The sequence below is a fragment of the Tachyglossus aculeatus genome, chromosome 3, assembly GCF_015852505.1.
Source record: "Tachyglossus aculeatus isolate mTacAcu1 chromosome 3, mTacAcu1.pri, whole genome shotgun sequence".
Classification (NCBI taxonomy): Eukaryota; Metazoa; Chordata; class Mammalia; order Monotremata; family Tachyglossidae; genus Tachyglossus; species Tachyglossus aculeatus.
In genome coordinates this window covers 18,639,347-18,656,807 of record NC_052068.1, presented here as the reverse complement: position 1 = coordinate 18,656,807, position 17,461 = coordinate 18,639,347, and the positions used below count along the sequence as shown (strand labels likewise).

The 17,461-nt window shown below is 45.1% G+C and overlaps 1 protein-coding gene across 5 annotated transcripts in view; it reads right to left on the bottom strand.

Annotated features, from left to right (window-relative positions):
• Positions 1–17,461, bottom strand: part of WASHC2C (WASH complex subunit 2C) — a 99,449-nt gene that overhangs the window by 56,084 nt on the left and 25,904 nt on the right. For all 5 annotated transcript variants that reach the window (XM_038743304.1, XM_038743307.1, XM_038743308.1 and 2 more), the window contains 6 exons: positions 17,323–17,370; positions 14,302–14,427; positions 11,697–11,787; positions 10,260–10,334; positions 9,598–9,710; positions 724–784 (listed from right to left, as the gene is read on the bottom strand). In XM_038743304.1, the coding sequence (XP_038599232.1) occupies positions 724–784; positions 9,598–9,710; positions 10,260–10,334; positions 11,697–11,787; positions 14,302–14,427; positions 17,323–17,370 (514 nt within the window). The remainder of the gene's footprint in view (positions 1–723; positions 785–9,597; positions 9,711–10,259; positions 10,335–11,696; positions 11,788–14,301; positions 14,428–17,322; positions 17,371–17,461) is intronic.

The following is a 17,461-nucleotide window of genomic DNA, read 5'->3' as shown; positions in this document are numbered from 1 at the left end:
TGTAAAATGGGGATTAAGACTGTGAGCCCCATGTGGGACAACCTGATTACCTTGTATCCCCGCCAGCGCTTAAAACAGTGCTTGTAGCGCATCACCAATGCCATCATCATTCTCCAGCTCTGCTCTTCTTCTTCCCCGCCCCCCTGCCGCTACAAGTGTTGTAGCAATGTACAGATTACAACGTTCCCTGTTTTAAAAAACCTTTCACAGGCCTGGCCTGTGCTGAACTAGCCTAAGATGTCTTTAGAAACTGCCAACTACTTTTGTTTTCCCTCTCATGGCCCACAACCCCCTGGAGACGGGCCGCTCCGGACTCCGGACTCCTGCTCGCTTTACTTTATCCTTCCTTCCTCCCTCCTTTCCCATCTCCTTCCCTCCTTCCCCATCTCCTTCCCTCCTCCTTTCCCTTCTCCTTCCCTCCTCCTTCCCCATCTCCTTCCCTCCTCCTTCCCCATCTCCTTCCCTCCTCCTTTCCTCCTCCTTTCCCATCTCTTTAAGACTGTGAGCCCACTGTTGGGTAGGGACTGTCTCTATAGGTTGCCAACTTGTACTTCCCAAGCGCTTAGTACAGTGCTCTGCACACAGTAAGCGCTCAATAAATACGATTGATGATGATGATGATGAATAAGTTCAGTGCCCCGGTGACAACAGAATCGTTTAGAGAATCTGAGTTTCTTTTAGCCAAAGAGGCGGTGACTCCCCTCGGGCTCAAGCTACTCTTACCTCCGTTAGTTGGGGATGGTACTTCTTCACTTTCTTTAGGTGCTTCGGCAAAGAGATCACTCTGATGACAACGGAGACGGCGAGGGAGTTGTGATAGACGGTGTAAAGAGAGAAAAAAAAAAAATCAGAGCACTGTCTTTTTCCCATTCAATGAGATGTCATCCAGTCAATCAATCGATCAATGGTATTTTTTTATAATAATAATGTTGGTATTTGTTAAACGTTTACTATGTCCTAAGCACTGTTCTAAGCGCTGGGGCAGATACAAGCAGCGTGACTCGGTGGAAAGAGCCCGGGCTTTGGAGTCAGAGGTCATGGGTGCAAATCCCGGCTCTGCCACTTGTCATCATCATCATCATCAACTGTATTTATTGAGCGCTTACTATGTGCAGAGCACTGTACTAAGCACTTGGGAAGTACAAATTGGCAACATATAGAGGCAGTCCCTACCCAACAGTGGGCTCACTTGTCAGTTGTGTGACTTTGGACAAGTCACTTAACTCCTCTGGGCCTCAGTTCCCTCATCTGGAAAATGGGGATTAAGACTGTGAGCCCCCCATGGGACAACCTGATCACCTTGTAACCTCCCCAGTGTTTAGAACAGTGCTTTGCACATAGTAAGCGCTTAATAAATGCTATCATTATTATTATTATTATTATACAAGGTAATCAGGTTGTCCCACGTGGGGCTCACAGTCTTCATCCCATTTTCCAGATAAGGTAACTGAGGCACAGAGAAGTGAAGTGACTTGCCCAAGGTCACACAGCTGACAAGTGGCGGAACCGGGATTAGAACCCACGACCTCTGACTTTCAAGCTCGTGCTCTTTACGCTAAGCCACGCTGCCTCCTTTTTGAGTGCTTACTACGCACAGAGCACTGTACTAAGTACTTGGAAGAGTACAATATAATATATTTAGTAGAGTAGTGTGGCCTAATGGAAAGAGCACAGGCCTGGTAATCAGAGGACTTGGATTCTAATCCCAGCTTGCCATTTGTCTGCTGCGTAACCTTACGCAGTCATTTCACTTCTCAGTGCCTCGGTTTCCTCATCTGCAAAATAGGGATGAAATACCTGCTCTTCCTCCAACTTAGACTGTGAGGAGCTTAGAGTCTTGATGGGGGAGATGAGTCTATTTTACCTGTACATACTTACTATTCTATTTATTTTATTTTGTTAATATGTTTTGTTTTGTTGTCTGTCTCCCCCTTCTAGACTGTGAGCCCGTTGTTGGGTAGGGACCGTCTCTATATGTTGCCAACTTGTACTTCCCAAGCGCTTAGTACAGTGCTCTGCACACAGTAAGCGCTCAATACAATTGAATGAATGAATGAACTATTGAATAAAAAAAGATAGGAACGTAAGTGCCGTGAGGTTGAAGGCGGGGTGAATATAAAGTGCTTAAAAGGTTCGGATGCAGGCCCTTTTCAATCGGTGGAATTTTGTGAGCGCTTACAATAATAATGAGGGCATTTATTAAGCGCTTACTTTGTGCAAAACACTGTTCTAAGCGCTGGGGAGGTTACAAAGTGATCCAGTTGTTCCACGGGGGGCTCACAGTCTTAATCCCCATTTTACAGACGAGGGAACTGAGGCCCAGGGAAGTGAAGCGACTTGCCCAAAATCCCGCAGCTGACAATTGGCGGAGCTGGGATTTATAATAATAATAATAATAATAATGGCATTTATTAAGCGCTTACTATGTGCCAAGCACTGTTCTAAGCCCTGGGGAGGTTACAAGGTGATCAGATTGTCCCATGGGGGGCTTGCAGTCTTTAATCCCCATTTTACAGATGAGGTAACTGAGGCACAGAGAAGTTAAGTGACTTGCCCAAAGTCACACAGCTGACAAGTGGCGGAGCCAGGATTTGAACTCATGACCTCTGACTCCAAAGCCCGTGCTCTTTCCACTGAGCCACGCTGCTCCTACATTTGAACCCATGACCTATGAGACCAAAGCCCGTGCTCTTTCCACTGAGCAGACCAATGTACTAAGTGCTTAGGAGAATACAACAGAGCCAGCAGACAGATTTCCTGCCCGCAATAAGCTTGCAGTCTAGCAGGGGAGGCAGCCATTAGTATAAGTAATTTTTAATGTACAATTTAAAGATATGAAGTTTATACGTTGTGGGCTTGAGGGTGGGATGGATAAAGGACTAAAAGTCACTGATCCAAGGGCAGAGACGATGCAGAAAGGAGAGGAAGCCACTTCTTGGGAGGAACCAAAAAATGGAGCTTATTGCTCAGAAACAGCTGATGCACACGCTCTTCTTCTTCTTCTTCTTTTGCTAATATAAAGGCAACTCCGTCTCCCCTTCTAGATTGTAAATTCCTTCTAGCTGGGGACCGTCTTCCAACTCCCACTATACTGTACTTTCCCAAGCGCTCACTTCAGTGCTCTGCACACAGTAAGTGCTCCATAAATAATACTGATTGATTGCATTGGTTCCTGAAAGCTGCATCTTAACTCAAAATCTAAATCACAAGAAATTTTCTCATAGGAGCAGTGTTATAAAATGGGGGTGGTAGGGCTTTTTATTCATTTATTTATTTTTTTTTGGGGGGGGGGGTCTGTTCCTGAACTAAGGGTGAATACCCTATTATTGCCAAAATTGTTTACTCAATCAGAGATGAATAACATTAGATATAGTAACAGTTATATTGAATGGGAGAGGTATCATATTTATTATTATTATTACTATTATTGTATTTAAGCGCTATGTGCTCGGCACTGTACTAAGCGCTGGGGGGGGATACAAGCAAATCAGGCTGGACACAGTCCCTGTCCCACATGGGGCTCACAGGCTCAATCCCCATTTTACAGATGAAGGAACTGAGGCCCAGAGAAGTGAAGTGACTTGCCTAAGGTCACACAGCAGGCAAGTGGCAGAGCTGGGACTAGAACCAATGACTAATATTACTCTATTTATTTATTTATTTTACTTGTACATATCTATCCTATTTATTTTATTTTGTTGGTATGTTTGGTTTTGTTCTCTGTCTCCCCCTTTTAGACTGTGAGCCCACTGTTAGGTAGGGACTGTCTCTATGTGTTGCCAATTTGTACTTCCCAAGCGCTTAGTACAGTGCTCTGCACACAATAAGAGCTCAATAAATACGATTGATGTTGATGATGATAATATGGGTAGTTGGCTTTTACGTCATCAGAAATAAAAGAGATGTGCTGTTCGTCCCTGGTGACGCCATCTGATTAACTCCTTGAGGACAGGGAACATGTCTACAAGCTCATACTCGGACTGCATTTTCCCAGACGCTTAGTACAATGCTCTGCACACAGTAAGAACTCAATGAATACGACTGATTCATTCATTCAATCGTATTTATTGAGCGCTTACTGTGTGCACAGCACTGTACTAAGCGCTTGGGAAGTACAAGTCGGCAACATATAGAGACGGTCCCTACCCAACAACGGGCTCACAGTCTAGAAGGGGGAGACAGACAACAAAACCAAACATGTGAACAGGTGTCAAATCATCAGAATAAATAGAAGTAAAGCTAGATGCACATCATTAACAAAATAAAATAATTAGAATAATAAATATGTACAAGTAAAATACAATACAATCAAATAATTGAGCTCGGGATCCTTCTTCCCCAGATCCTGGCTTCTCCTGTCTCCATTCAACCCACAAATTCAAGCTGTCACCAAATCCTGTTGGTTCTACCTTCACAATGTCACTAAAATGTCGCTGCCGAGAAGCAGCGTGGCTCGGTGGAAAGAGCCCGGGCTTTGGAGTCAGAGGTCAGGGGTTCAAATCCTGGCTCCAAGTGTCAGCCGTGTGACTTTGGGCAAGTCGCTTCACTTCTCTGGGCCTCAGTTACCTCATCTGTAAAATGCGGATGGAGACTGAGAGCCCCCCATGGGACAACCTGCTCACCTTGTAACCTCCCCAGCACTAAGAACAGTGCTTTGCACATAGTAAGTGCTTTATAAATGCCATCATTATTATTATTATGAAAAGCTGCCTATTCACATCCAAACTTCTATGTTGAGCAAAGCCTTTATTCTATCCTGCCTTGAGTACTGCAGCAGTCTCCTTGCTGACTTCCCTGCTTTCCTGTCTCTCCCTGCTCCAGTCCGTACTTCACTCTGCTTCCCAGATCATTTTTCTTTAAAAAAATGAAAACACAAAGAAGTTCAGCCCACATTTCCCCACTCCTCAAGAACCTCCAGTGGCCTCCCCTCCACCTCCGCATCAAACAGCGACTCCTTCCCATCGCCCCGTCCGTTCTTACCTCGCTGATTTCCTCCTCCAACCCAGCTCGCACAATTCACTCCTCCAAATATCAACCTACTCACCACACCTCAAACTCATTTATCTCACCACGGACACCTCGCTCACATCCTCCTTTTGGCCTCCATCACCAGGACAGATGATCGCTCTCCCCACCTGCAAAGCCCTCTTAAAATCCCATGTCCTTCCAGAGGCCTTCCCCGACTAAACCCTCAATTCCCCTACTCCCTCACCCTTCTGTGTCGCCCTTCCTCTTAATTCACACTCAGCACCAAGGCACTTATGTACCTCAATCCTTCGGTCGTATTTATTGAGCGCTTCCTGTATGCAAAGCACTGTACTAAGCGCTCGGGAGAGTACAGTATAGCAATGTACACGTCTGTAACTTATTTTAATCATCATCATCATCAATCGTATTTATTGAGCGCTTACTGTGTGCAGAGCACTGTACTAAGCGCTTGGGAAGTACTAATTGGCAACATACAGAGACAGTCCCTACCCAACAGTGGGCTCACAGTCTAAAAGGGGGAGACAGAGAACAAAACCAAACATCCTAACAAAATAAAATAAATAGAATAGATTAAAATAGATATTTTAATGTCTGTGTTCCCCTCTAGACTGAAAGCTCTTTGGGAGCCGGGAACATACCTACCGATTGTTATGCTGTACTCTCTCCCAAGCGCCCGATACAGTGCTCTGCACACAATAAGGCTCAATAAATCCGATTGAATGATTGAATCACCGCTTTTAAAATTGTTTCTCCATTTTCCCCTCAATGTTCTACTACTCCCGTACCTGCCAGAGCCAAGTGCTGTAAAGTGGAAATCGGTAGGTTTTAAAGCTGACAGAGGTGGAACTGTAACTTGTTTAACGCTAAATGTCCTTAATTGAGGACTGCCTGCAGTAGATTGAAAGAGCCCTACCACACATGTCATCCAGATGCTCATTTAATAATAACAATAATAATTATGGTATTTGTTAAGCGCTTACTATATGCCCGGCACTATACTAAGCCCTGGGGTGGATACAAGCAAATCGGGTTGGACACAGTCCCTATCCCATGTGGGGCTCGCATCTTGATCCCTATTTTACAGATGAGGTAACTGAGGCCCAGGGAAGTGAATTGCCCAAGGTCACATAGTAATAATAATAATAATAATAATAATGATGGTTATTTATTAAGCGCTTACTATGTGCAAAGCACTGTTCTAAGCCCTGGGGGGATACAAGGTAATAAGGTTGTCCCACGTGGGGCTCACAGTCTTAATCCCCATTTTACAGATGAGGTAACTGAGGCCCAGAGAACTTAAGTGACTTGCCCAAAGTCACACAGCTGACAATTGGCAGAGCCAGGATTTGAACCCATGACCTCTGACTCCAAAGCCCGGGCTTTTTCCACTGAGCCAAGCTGCTTCTCTAGTAGACAAGTGGTAGAGCCAGGATTAGAACCCATGGCCAGATGGTCCCAGGCCCGTGCTCTATTTATTTAGAAATTTTTCGTTTGTTCTGGCTTGCCAACCTCTTCCGGCCCACTCTCTTCCCATCCCAGACAATCAGAATGCTGGCATTGCTGATAATCGAGAAATACGACTGCTGCATTCAAATACTCCATGAAGGGGTAAAACAATAATGTGGCAATAATAAAAGCGATATTTGTGAAGCGCCACGTACAGTGCCTGGCACACAGTAAGTGCTTCACGGATTTAAAAAAGCACTTCCTCTGTAACTACAAGATAATTAGGTCAACCCAAGTCCTTGTCCCTCATGGGGCTCAGAGTCTAAGGGGGAGAGATGACAGGTACTGAATCTCTACTGTATAGGGGAGGAAACTGAGGTACAGACAAGTGAAATGCCGTGCCCATGGTCAACCAGCTGGGATGGGGCAGAACTGGGATTAGAATCCAGGTCCTCAGATTCCCAGGCCTTGCTCTTTTCACTTGCTAAGTGAAAAAGAAAAAGAAACAAGTGGGCTTACAATACAACATAACAATAATAATAATAATAATGACATTTATTAAGCACTTACTATGTGCAAAGCACTGTTCTAAGCGCTGGGGAAGTTACAAGGCGATCAGGTTGTCCCACATGGGGCTCACAGTTTTAATCCCCATTTTACAGATGAGGTAACTGAGGCACAGAGAAGTTAAGTGACTTGCCCAAAGTCACCCAGCTGACAATTGGCAGAGCCGGGATTTGAACCCATGACCACTGACTCCAAAGCCCGGGCTCTTTCCACTGAGCCACGCTGCTTCTCTAACATGGCTAACTTCTGTTAGATATTCGGGGGATCTTAAATTAAAGAGATTCCTTAACGAGTCCTGCTCATGCGAGCGGGAAAACCCCTTTGGAACGACACCTTGCCAGACCCTTCTTGTGTCGGAGGCCCTTCTGATACACCAAACCTATTTGTAACATCTGTCCCTCCCCGCAGACTGTAAGCTCCCTGTGGGCAGAGATGGTGATCACGGTATTTGTTAAGCACTTACTATGTGCCAAGCGCTGTTCAAAGCACTGGGATAGTTACCAGGTAATCAGGTTGTCCCACATGGGGCTCGCAGTCTCAATCCCTATTGATGAGGCAACTGAGGCACAAAGAGAAGTGACTTGTCCAAGTCACACAGCAGACAAGTGGCGGGATTAGAACCCACGACCTCTGACTCCCAAGCCCGGGCTCTTTCCACTGAGCCACGTGAGTTTGCCCAACCGTATCAATTGGTGAAGTTCAAGAGGATTATTCCATGTGTTTGCTTTGGTATCAAGTGTGCAGATCGGTATTTGTACTGGTACGTCTGTGTTGCTACTCCTTTCGGTTGTGTGTTTTTTGTTTTTTTTGGTCAGTGACTGTGTATTTGAGTAAAAGATTGCCGTACTGTGTGAATGGAACCGTGAACAGATGTGACAAAATCATACTTGTATTTTCCCAAGTGCTTTGCACAATGCTCTGCAAATAGCAATTGCTCAATAAATACTGTTGTCCGATTGAGATGACGATGCTGCAGACAATCGGGGCATTGACTACTACAGGACAATTTATAAGGGTAGATGAATGAGAAAAAAAAAAGAGTGGGTATTGCTTTTGTATAGACTAACAAGTGTGCAGATCAGTATTTGTATTGGTATGTCTGTGTTGATACTCCTTTCGGTTGTGTGTTCTTTGGTTTTTTTTTTGTCAGTGACTGTATTTGAGTAAAAGATTGCCGTACTGTGTGAATGGAACCGTGAACGGATGTGACACAATCATACTTGTATTTTCCCAAGTGCTTTGCACAATGCTCTGCAAATAGCAACTGCTCAATAAATACTGTTGTCCGATTGAGATGACGATGCTGCAGACAATCGGGGCATTGACAACTACAGGACAATTTATAAGGGCAGATGAATGGGAAAAAAAAAAAAGAGTGGGTATTGCTTTTGTATAGACTAACAAGGTATTTGTATCGGTATGTCTGTGTTGATACTCCTTTCGGTTGTGTGTTTTTTGGTTTTTTTGGTCAGTGACTGTGTATTTGAGTAAAAGATTGCCGTACTGTGTGAATGGAACCGTGAACAGATGTGACAAAATCATACCTGTATTTCCCCAAGTGCTTTGCACAATGCTCTGCAAATAGCAATTGCTCAATAAATACTGTTGTCCAATTGAGATGACGATGCTGCAGACAATCGGGGCATTGACAACTACAGGACAATTTATAAGGGTAGATGAATGGGAAAAACAAAAAAGAGTGGGTACTGCCTATGGCGGGGGGCTCGATCTTTCTGTCAAAATGAGGCGATTGCTGCCCTTCACTCCAATAGCCAAGAGGATGAAGACACATTACTTCGGCAAACAATGCTCCATTAGGCTGTAAGTTCCTCGGGCGCAGGGAACCGAATGGTACCCTCCCAAGTGCTTAGTATAGTCCGTCGCAAGAAGTAAGCGCTCAATAAATAGGACTGATTGATTACTTGAATCGGGCAAGATTTCAAGGGCTATGTTGCTGGGAGGGAAGTCCACTCCCAGTTCCATGGCAGTCGCAAGCAACTACATTTACCTGGGTTTCTAATCCAAGCTCTGCCACTTGTCTGTTCATTCATTCATTCTTTCAATCGTATTTATTGAGCGCTTACTGTGTGCAGAGCACTGTACTAAGCGCTTGGCCCTGGGCAAGTCACTTCACTTCGCCTCAGTTTTCGCGTCTGCAAAATGGGGCTTCAGTATCTCTTCTCCCTCCCCTTTAGACTGTGAGCCCCATGTGAGACAGGGACTACGTCCCAACTACCTTATATCTACCCCAGTATTTGCCACGTAGAATGTGCTTAACAAATACCGCAATTATAATTATTAATAATGATGGCATTTATTAAGTGCTTACTACATGCAAAGCACTGTTCTAAGCGCTGGGGAGGTTACAAGGTGATCAGGTTGTGGCACGGGGGGCTCACAGTCTTAATCCCCATTTTACAGACGAGGGGACTGAGGGCCGGAGAAGTTAAGTGACTTGTCCAGAGTCACACAGTTGACAATTGGTGGAGCTGGGATTTGAACCCCTGACCTCTGACTCCAAAGCCCAGGCTCTTTCCACTGAGCCACGCCGCTTCTCCAATTTACTATTACTATTATTATGTATCCTCCACTAACCTCGTCATCATCGAAGAGTCCTATCCCGCCACTAAACAGGCCCCCTTTAGAACCAAACGGCGAGAAGTCTTCATCCGTCAGTTTGGGCGGCTTGAATATGTCATCCTCTTCATCTAGCAAAGCAGAAAGACAAACAAACCATGTTACAGAGTGACAAATCATCATCATCAATCGTACTTATTGAGCGCTTACTATGTGCAGAGCACTGTACTAAGCGCTTGGGAAGTACAAATTGGCAACATATAGAGACAGTCCCTACCCAACACAGTCTAAAAGTAAATGGAGATTTCTTCCACAACCAACTCTTGAGTCTCTAAGTAACGATGACGGTCTGGGTCGGAGGAAAAGATGAGTCTTTTTCTATCCTAGGACACACTGAACATTTGTGCGGACACGACATTCTGCCCCGGGTCCTTCACCGCACGCTATTTAGGTGTGCTTCTTCTAGAGTGAAAGCTAGTCCTCTTGGAACAGTGTTTGCCACATATTCAGCGCTTAACAAATACCATCATTATTATTAGACTGTGGACAGAGGAACGTGCCTACCCATTCTGTTGTACTGTACTCTCCCAAGTGGTTAGTATAGTGCTCTGTACACTATTATCATTCAATAAACACCACTGACTGATTGATCACAAAATTCTTTACGCGATGAAGCTTACCGTCGGAGGGAACTTTTTTGATTTCCTTCTTCTCTTTCACCCGTTTCTTCGTTTTTGCTTCTCCTGAGGATGTGACTCAAAAAAGCAGTTTACAGTTCACTTAAAGGCTCTGAGGCAGACGGCATTTATTACCCAGGGCCAACGGTACCGTCGGCTCCTTCTCAATGTCATCAGACCAAAATCTGAGTTTGCTACCGGCATTTTATTTTTTTCAAGCAATGGGACCCGATTTCAATCTTACGAGGGCTGAGACACACGGTGATTCCTCTAGCCTTGGGCTACTGACCCTTCAGAGGTAAGACATGTCCGGGCAATCGAATGAGCTGTTGTTCGAATAGTGCCGTTATTTTTGGAAGGCACGCTACGGTGAGAAACGGCCCTTGGGGTGGAAAGCGACAGACGGAACGCTGGGGATAGAAACATCCATTCTCCGTTCCCTTAATTATGAGAAGTTAGAGAAGCAGCATGGCTCAGTGGAAAGAGCCCGGGCTTTGGAGTCAGAGGTCATGGGTTCAAATCCCGGCTCTGCCAATTGTCAGCTGTGTGACTTTGGGCAAGTCACTTAAGTCCTCTGTGCCTCAGTTCCCTCATCTGTAAAATGGGGGTTGACCGTGAGCCCCCCGTGGGACAACCTGATCAACCTGAGCCCCCTCCCCAAGACTGAGCCCCCTTCTTCCTCTCCCCCTTGCCTTACCTCCTTCCCCTCCCCACAGCACCTGTATATATGTATATATATTTGTACGTATTTATTACTCTATTCTATTTGTACATATTTATTCCATTTATTTTATTGTGTTAATATGTTTTGTTTTGTTTTCTGTCTCCCCATTCTAGACTATGAGCCTGCTGTTGGGTAGGGACCGTCTCTATATGTTGCCAACTTGTACTTCCCAAGCGCTTAGTACAGTGCTCTGCACCCAGTAAGCGCTCAATAAATACAATTGAATGAATAAATGAACCTTGTAACCTCCCCAGCGCTTAGAACAGTGTTTTGCACATAGTAAGCGCTTAATAACTCATTATGAGTCTCCAGTGGGATACGGCAGTGTCTGACTTGATTATCCTGAATCTAACCCAGTGCTTAGCATAGTACTTGGCACACGGTAATAATTACGGTACTTGTTAAGCGCTTACTATGTGTCAAGCACAGTTCTAAGCACTGGGATAGATATATGTTAACTGGGTTGGACACAGCTCCTGTCCCACATTGGGCTCACAGTCTTAATCCCCATTTTACAGAGGAGACAACTGAGGCGCAGAGAAGTGAAGTGACTTGCCCCAGGTCACACAGCAGACAAGGGGCGGAGCCGGGATTAGAACTCAAGACTTTCTGACTCCCAAGCCTGTCCTCTATCCATTAGGCCCTGCTGCTTCTCCTCAGTGTTGAAACGCCACACTTTTTATTGTTATTGGTTATTTTAGGGTCTTCTGACTTACTCGTTGGCTCGTCATCTGTTTTGCTTGTCTTGTCCCCTTTGATCCGGGCCGCCAGCTCATCAGCAAATGATGTCGGTCTATCTTTTTTGGTCTACGAGAGGAAGAAGAGATTGAATGCCCGCTCTCCTTCCTACCGATGTGCATCTAGCTTTAATTCTATTTGTTCTGACGACTTGACACCTGTCCACGTGTTTTGTTTTGTTGTCTGTCTCCCCCTTCTAGACTGTGAGCCCATTGTCGGGTAGGGACCATCTCTATATGTTGCCAACTTGTACTTCCCAAGCTCTTAGTACAGTGCTCTGCACACAGTAATGCTCAATAAATACAATTGAATGACTGCTGGAGAACTTACTGTGGCACATAGTAAGCGCTCAATGAATACGATTGAATGAATGAATGAATGAATACTTAGACTGCTAGCCCCACGTGGGACCGGGACTGTGCTTGACCTGATTAGCTTATATCGATTCCAGTGCTTACTCCATAATAAACTCTTAGAAAATACTACAATTACTATTATTACTATTAGTGAGCAGTGGTAGTTATAGGAGCAACAAGTGACCAGTGTGGCCAAGTGGAAAGAACCCAGTCTTGGGAGTCAGAGGAACCGACTTAGTACAGTGCTTTGCACGCTGTAAGCACTCCATAAATACTACCGAATGAATGAACTGAGTTCTAATCCTGCCGCTGCCACCTGCCTGCTGTGAGACCCTGGCAAACCACTTCACTTTGCAGTGCCTCAGTTACCCCATCTGTAAAATGGGGATTATGTCTGGGAGCCTCATGTGGGACAGGGACTGTGTCCAATCTGATGATGCTTTATTCATTCATTCAATCGCATTTTTTGAGCGCTTATTTTGTGCAGAGCACTGTACTAAGCGCTTGACAAGTACAAGTTAGCGACGTATAGCAGCGTGGCTCAGTGGAAAGAGCACAGGTTTTGGAGTCAGAGGTCAGGGGTTCAAATCCCAGCTCCACCGGTTGTCAACCGTGTGACTCTGGGCAAGTCACTTAACTTCTCTGTGCCTCAGTTACCTCATCTGTAAAATGGGGATTAAGACTGTGAGCCCCCCATGGGACAATCTGATCACCTTGTAACCTCCCCAGCGCTTAGAACAGTGCTTTGCACATAGTAAGCGCTTAATAAATGCCATTATTATTATTATTATTAATATAAAGAGACGGTCCCTACCCAACAACGGGCTCATAGCCTAGAAGGGGGAGACAGACAACAAGACAAAACATGTGGACAGGTGTCAATTCATCAGAATAGAAATAAAGCTAGATGCACATCATTAACACAATAAATAGAATAGTAAATATGTACAAGTAAAATAAATAGAGTAATAAATCTGTACAAACATATATGCAGGTGCTGTGGGGAGGGGAAGGAGGTAGGGTGGGGGGGACAAGGAGGAGGAGAGGAAAAGGGCTCAATCTGGGAAGGCCTCCTGGAGGAGGTGAGCTCTCAGGAGGGCTTTGAAGGGAGGAAGAGAGCTAGCTTGGCGGATGGGCAGAGGGAGGGCATTCCAGGCCGGGGGAGGACGTGGGCCGGGGGTCGATGGCGGGACAGGCGAGAACGAGGCACGGGGAGGAGGTTAGCGGCAGAGGAGCGGAGGGTGCGGGCTGGGCTGGAGAAGGAGAGAAGGGAGGTGAGGTGGGAGGGGGCGAGGGGATGGATGGACAGCCTTGAAGCCCAGGGGGAGGAGTTTTTGCTTGATGCGTAGGTTGCCAGGCAGCCACTGGAGATTTTTGAGGAGGGGAGTAACATGCCCAGAGCGTTTCTGCACAAAGATGATTTGGGCAGCAGCGTGAAGTATAGACTGAAGTGGGGAGAGACAGGAGGACCCCGGTGCTTAGTGCAGTGCCTGGCACATAGTAAGCACTTAAAAACCATAAAAACCCCCAAAATCAAACGCCCTGAGGCCCAGAAAAAAAGTCAAAATTTCAAAAGACATTGTACACATTGAATGTAGGAAAGTCTGGGAGATGTTTCCACGTTCCAGAAAATTCATACATCCGCTTTGAATTTCTTAAGCACTACCAGTCTATGGACAACCATTTAGGCTAGCGGGTTACCTAGCGTGAAGTCATATAATGTGGGAAGAGGAATAATTATCATCATTGGTATTAACTTACTGTGTGCAGACCACTGTACTAAGCACTTGGGAGCATACGTCAGAGTGGACAGACACATTCCCTGCCCAAGAGTATCCTTAAGCAAAATAAAAAAGCACTTGGGAGCATACATCAGAGTGGACAGACACATTCCCTGCCCAAGAGTATCCTTAAGCAAAATAAAAAAGCACTTGGGAGCATACATCAGAGTGGACAGACACATTCCCTGCCCAAGAGTATCCTTAAGCAAAAGAAAAATTAACAACAAAAAACAAACAACTGAAAAAAAAAAACCCAGCTCACAAACCAATAAATGTTCCCGGGAGAAATGATGTTTGGCAAGCAATCTAAGATACTTGAGGCAATACAGGATTAAGTGCAATAGAAGATCAGATGCTCTGTAGGAAGTTGGTAAGAATCGAGGACGATACAAAGAATGAGTCAACAGGGAAACAGATGTCTAGAATCGAGTCTGCAGTTCTCTTACCCCTCTTAGTCTTTCGGTATCAGTCCCATCTTCCTCCTCCTCCTCCTCCTCCTCCTCTTCCTTTTCTGATTCCCTAAAGAGGTCGCAGCCATCATCCTCCTCCTCTTCATCACTCAGTGTCGGGCGCTATTGAGGAAGAATCCAGGCAACCGTGTTAGAGCTTGACAGCTAAATCCAAGGTGCCGATCAAGAGACTTCTTCGGCATCAAAAGGGCCCCCTGAAGCCATGGTTCATAGACGGAACTGATTTTTCAGGATCTATTCCGCGGATTTAGGCTCCACCGTTTAAATCGAAAGAAGCTTCTTTTCCTCTAGATCACTCAGTGGCGGATATTGAGCGCTTCTTGTGTGCAGATGGCTGTACTATGTGCTTGCAAAGAACCTGGGATTCGGTTGACTGTTAAAAGACGCTTTCTAGGTGTGGATGTGAGCCCTTTCAGGAAAGACCACCACTTCGCCTCAGCGGAGACACACGAAGTGGCCAAGTCAATTATCCCTTCAGACTGTAGGCTCGCTGTGGGCAGGGAACACGTCCACCAACTCTCCCAAGCATCCTGCATACAGCAAGCGCCCCATAAACGCCACTGATTGAGTGACTAATCTGGATTCAGCTGAGGGGAGGTGAAAAAAGATGCTTAAAAAAAGATGTACCTAAGGTGTCCAATACTTCAGGTTTGCACCTGTATTACTTGAAAGCAGAGGAATGGGAAAGAAGGCATTTTCTCATCAGTTCAAGAGAACTTGACACATTTAAGGGTCCATTGCGCAAGCATATTGGAACCATTTTCTGTGTCATCGTGTCTCGCAACTTCATTTTTTTGTATGTGTGTGTGTGGGTGTGTACGTGTGGTGGGATTTCCACCAGTTTGAGACTGAAAGCTTAACTCGGAGGCCTGAAATCCGAGTGTACGTACATCTAAAAGGACCCCCCCTTTTAGACTGTGAGCCCACTGTTGGGTAGGGACTGTCTCTATATGTTGCCAATTTGTACTTCCCAAGCGCTTAGTACAGTGCTCTGCACATAGTAAGCGCTCAATAAATATGACTGATTGATTGACTGATCGCTGGTAATGGACAAGTCTGTTTAACACTGGACTCTGCCAACTATGGTTTCTTTCCTATGTTTACTTCATCCCTTCGTGTTTGAGGGAGAGGGAAGGATACCCAAAGGAATATTCTCCTCAATGTGAGCACAACAGGAAGCATTTTCGTTAACTTCAAGTCGTTCTTCACAGGGCGGTGGTTTCTAACTGCCGCTGAGGCCCTCGGTGGGTGAAAAGGGGGTTATCGCTCAGATCTTTGCCGATGGAGGCTAGGGAGGTGCCTGAAAACGTGGAAAGTTCAGAAAACGGAGCCCGTGGCAGGTTTCCAATTGTCATCCCTAGCCAAGAGAAACCACAGTGTTCCTGTGTAGCTGAGAGGGTTGTCGACCTAAAGAGAAAACCCTCTACCTAAACCCCTCTGACATCCCTTCAACTCTGCCTCTCCTTCACTAGAGGAGACTGGGTGGCCTGAAATCCTTGACAATGATTAAAATTCTCTCTCACACATCAAAAAGCTAGTGAGGTTTTATTTTACGGTATTTGTTAAGCGCTTAGTATGTGTCAAGTGCCGCCGACTCGTACTTTCCAAGTGCTTAGTACAGTACTCCGCACGCAGTAAGCGCTCAATAAATACGATTGCATGAATGAATGAATGAAATGGACAAACAAGTGAATAAGTAAAGTTGGGGCTCTTATATGTATATATGTTTGTGCATATTTATTACGCTATTTATTTTACTTCTACACATTCATTCTATTTATTTTATTTTGTTAATATGTTTTGTTTTGTTGTCTGTCTCCCCCTTCTAGACTGTGAGCCTGCTGTTGGGTAGGGACTGTCTCTAGATGTTGCCAACTTGTACTTCCCAAGTGCTTAGTACAGTGCTCCGCATGCAGTAAGCGCTCAATAAATACGATTGCATGAATGAATGAATGAAATGGACAAACAAGCGAATAAGTTGGGGCTCTTATATGTATATATATATTTGTACATATTTATTACGCTATTTATTTTACTTGTACATATTCATTCTATTTATTTTATTTTGTTAATACGTTTTGTTTTGTTCTCTATCTCCCCCTTCTAGACTGTGAGCCCGCTGTTGGGTAGGGGCCGTCTCTATATGCTGCCAACTTGTACTTCCCAAGTGCTTAGTACAGTGCTCTGCACACAGTAAGCGCTAAATAAATACGATTGAAGGAATGAATGAATGCCTCATTTCGTTTTGTTCACAATCTTTTTTCCACTAGTGGACTGTCCAGGCTTATTCATTCAATCGTATTTACTGAGCGCTTACTTTGTGCAAGGCACTGTCCTAAGAATTTGGAAGAGTATAACACAACAATAAAAAGACACTGTCCCTGCCCACGAGTTTATGTGGATAAGGCCGAGGAAGAGAAGCAGCGTGGCTCAGTGGAAAGAGCTCGGGCTTTGGAGTCAGAGGTCATGGGTTCAAACCCCGGCTCCGCCAACTGTCAGCAGTGTGACTTCAGACAAGTCACTTAACTTCTCTGTGCCTCAGTTCCCTCATCTGTAAAATGGGGATTAAGGCTGTGAGCCCCACATGGGACAACCTGATCACCTTGTAACCTCCTCAGTGCTTAGAACAGTGCTTGGCACATAGTAAGTGCTTAATAAATGCCATTATTATCTTTTACACTGTGAGCCCGCTGTTGGGTAGGGACCGTCTCTATATGTTGCCAACCTGTACTTCCCTAGTGCTTAGTACAGTGCTCTGCACGCAGTAAGTGCTCAATAAATACGGTTGAATGAATGAATAAACCAAAAGCAAGGCAAGGAACCCCTTCTCTCCAGAAGGAAAAGTGGTTTAGCATTTTTAAATGTAGGACTGATTCGTTCAAACTGGTTGTATCCCAACTCCCTTTGTCATCAATTTCATTAGTTTCAGTCGAGAATATGCCAAGAGAAAATGTTCACAACTATCTGGTCAGGTTCTTTCGAAAGGTTTAGCTTTACCGTTTTCTGATCATCACCACTCTGATTGCCAAAATCGTCTTCGGATTCCTAGAATATAAATACGTGCTCTTATTAACATGGCTTTAAAGCGCACATACACACACAGACACCCCCCCCCCGCCCTCACCCACCCACCCAC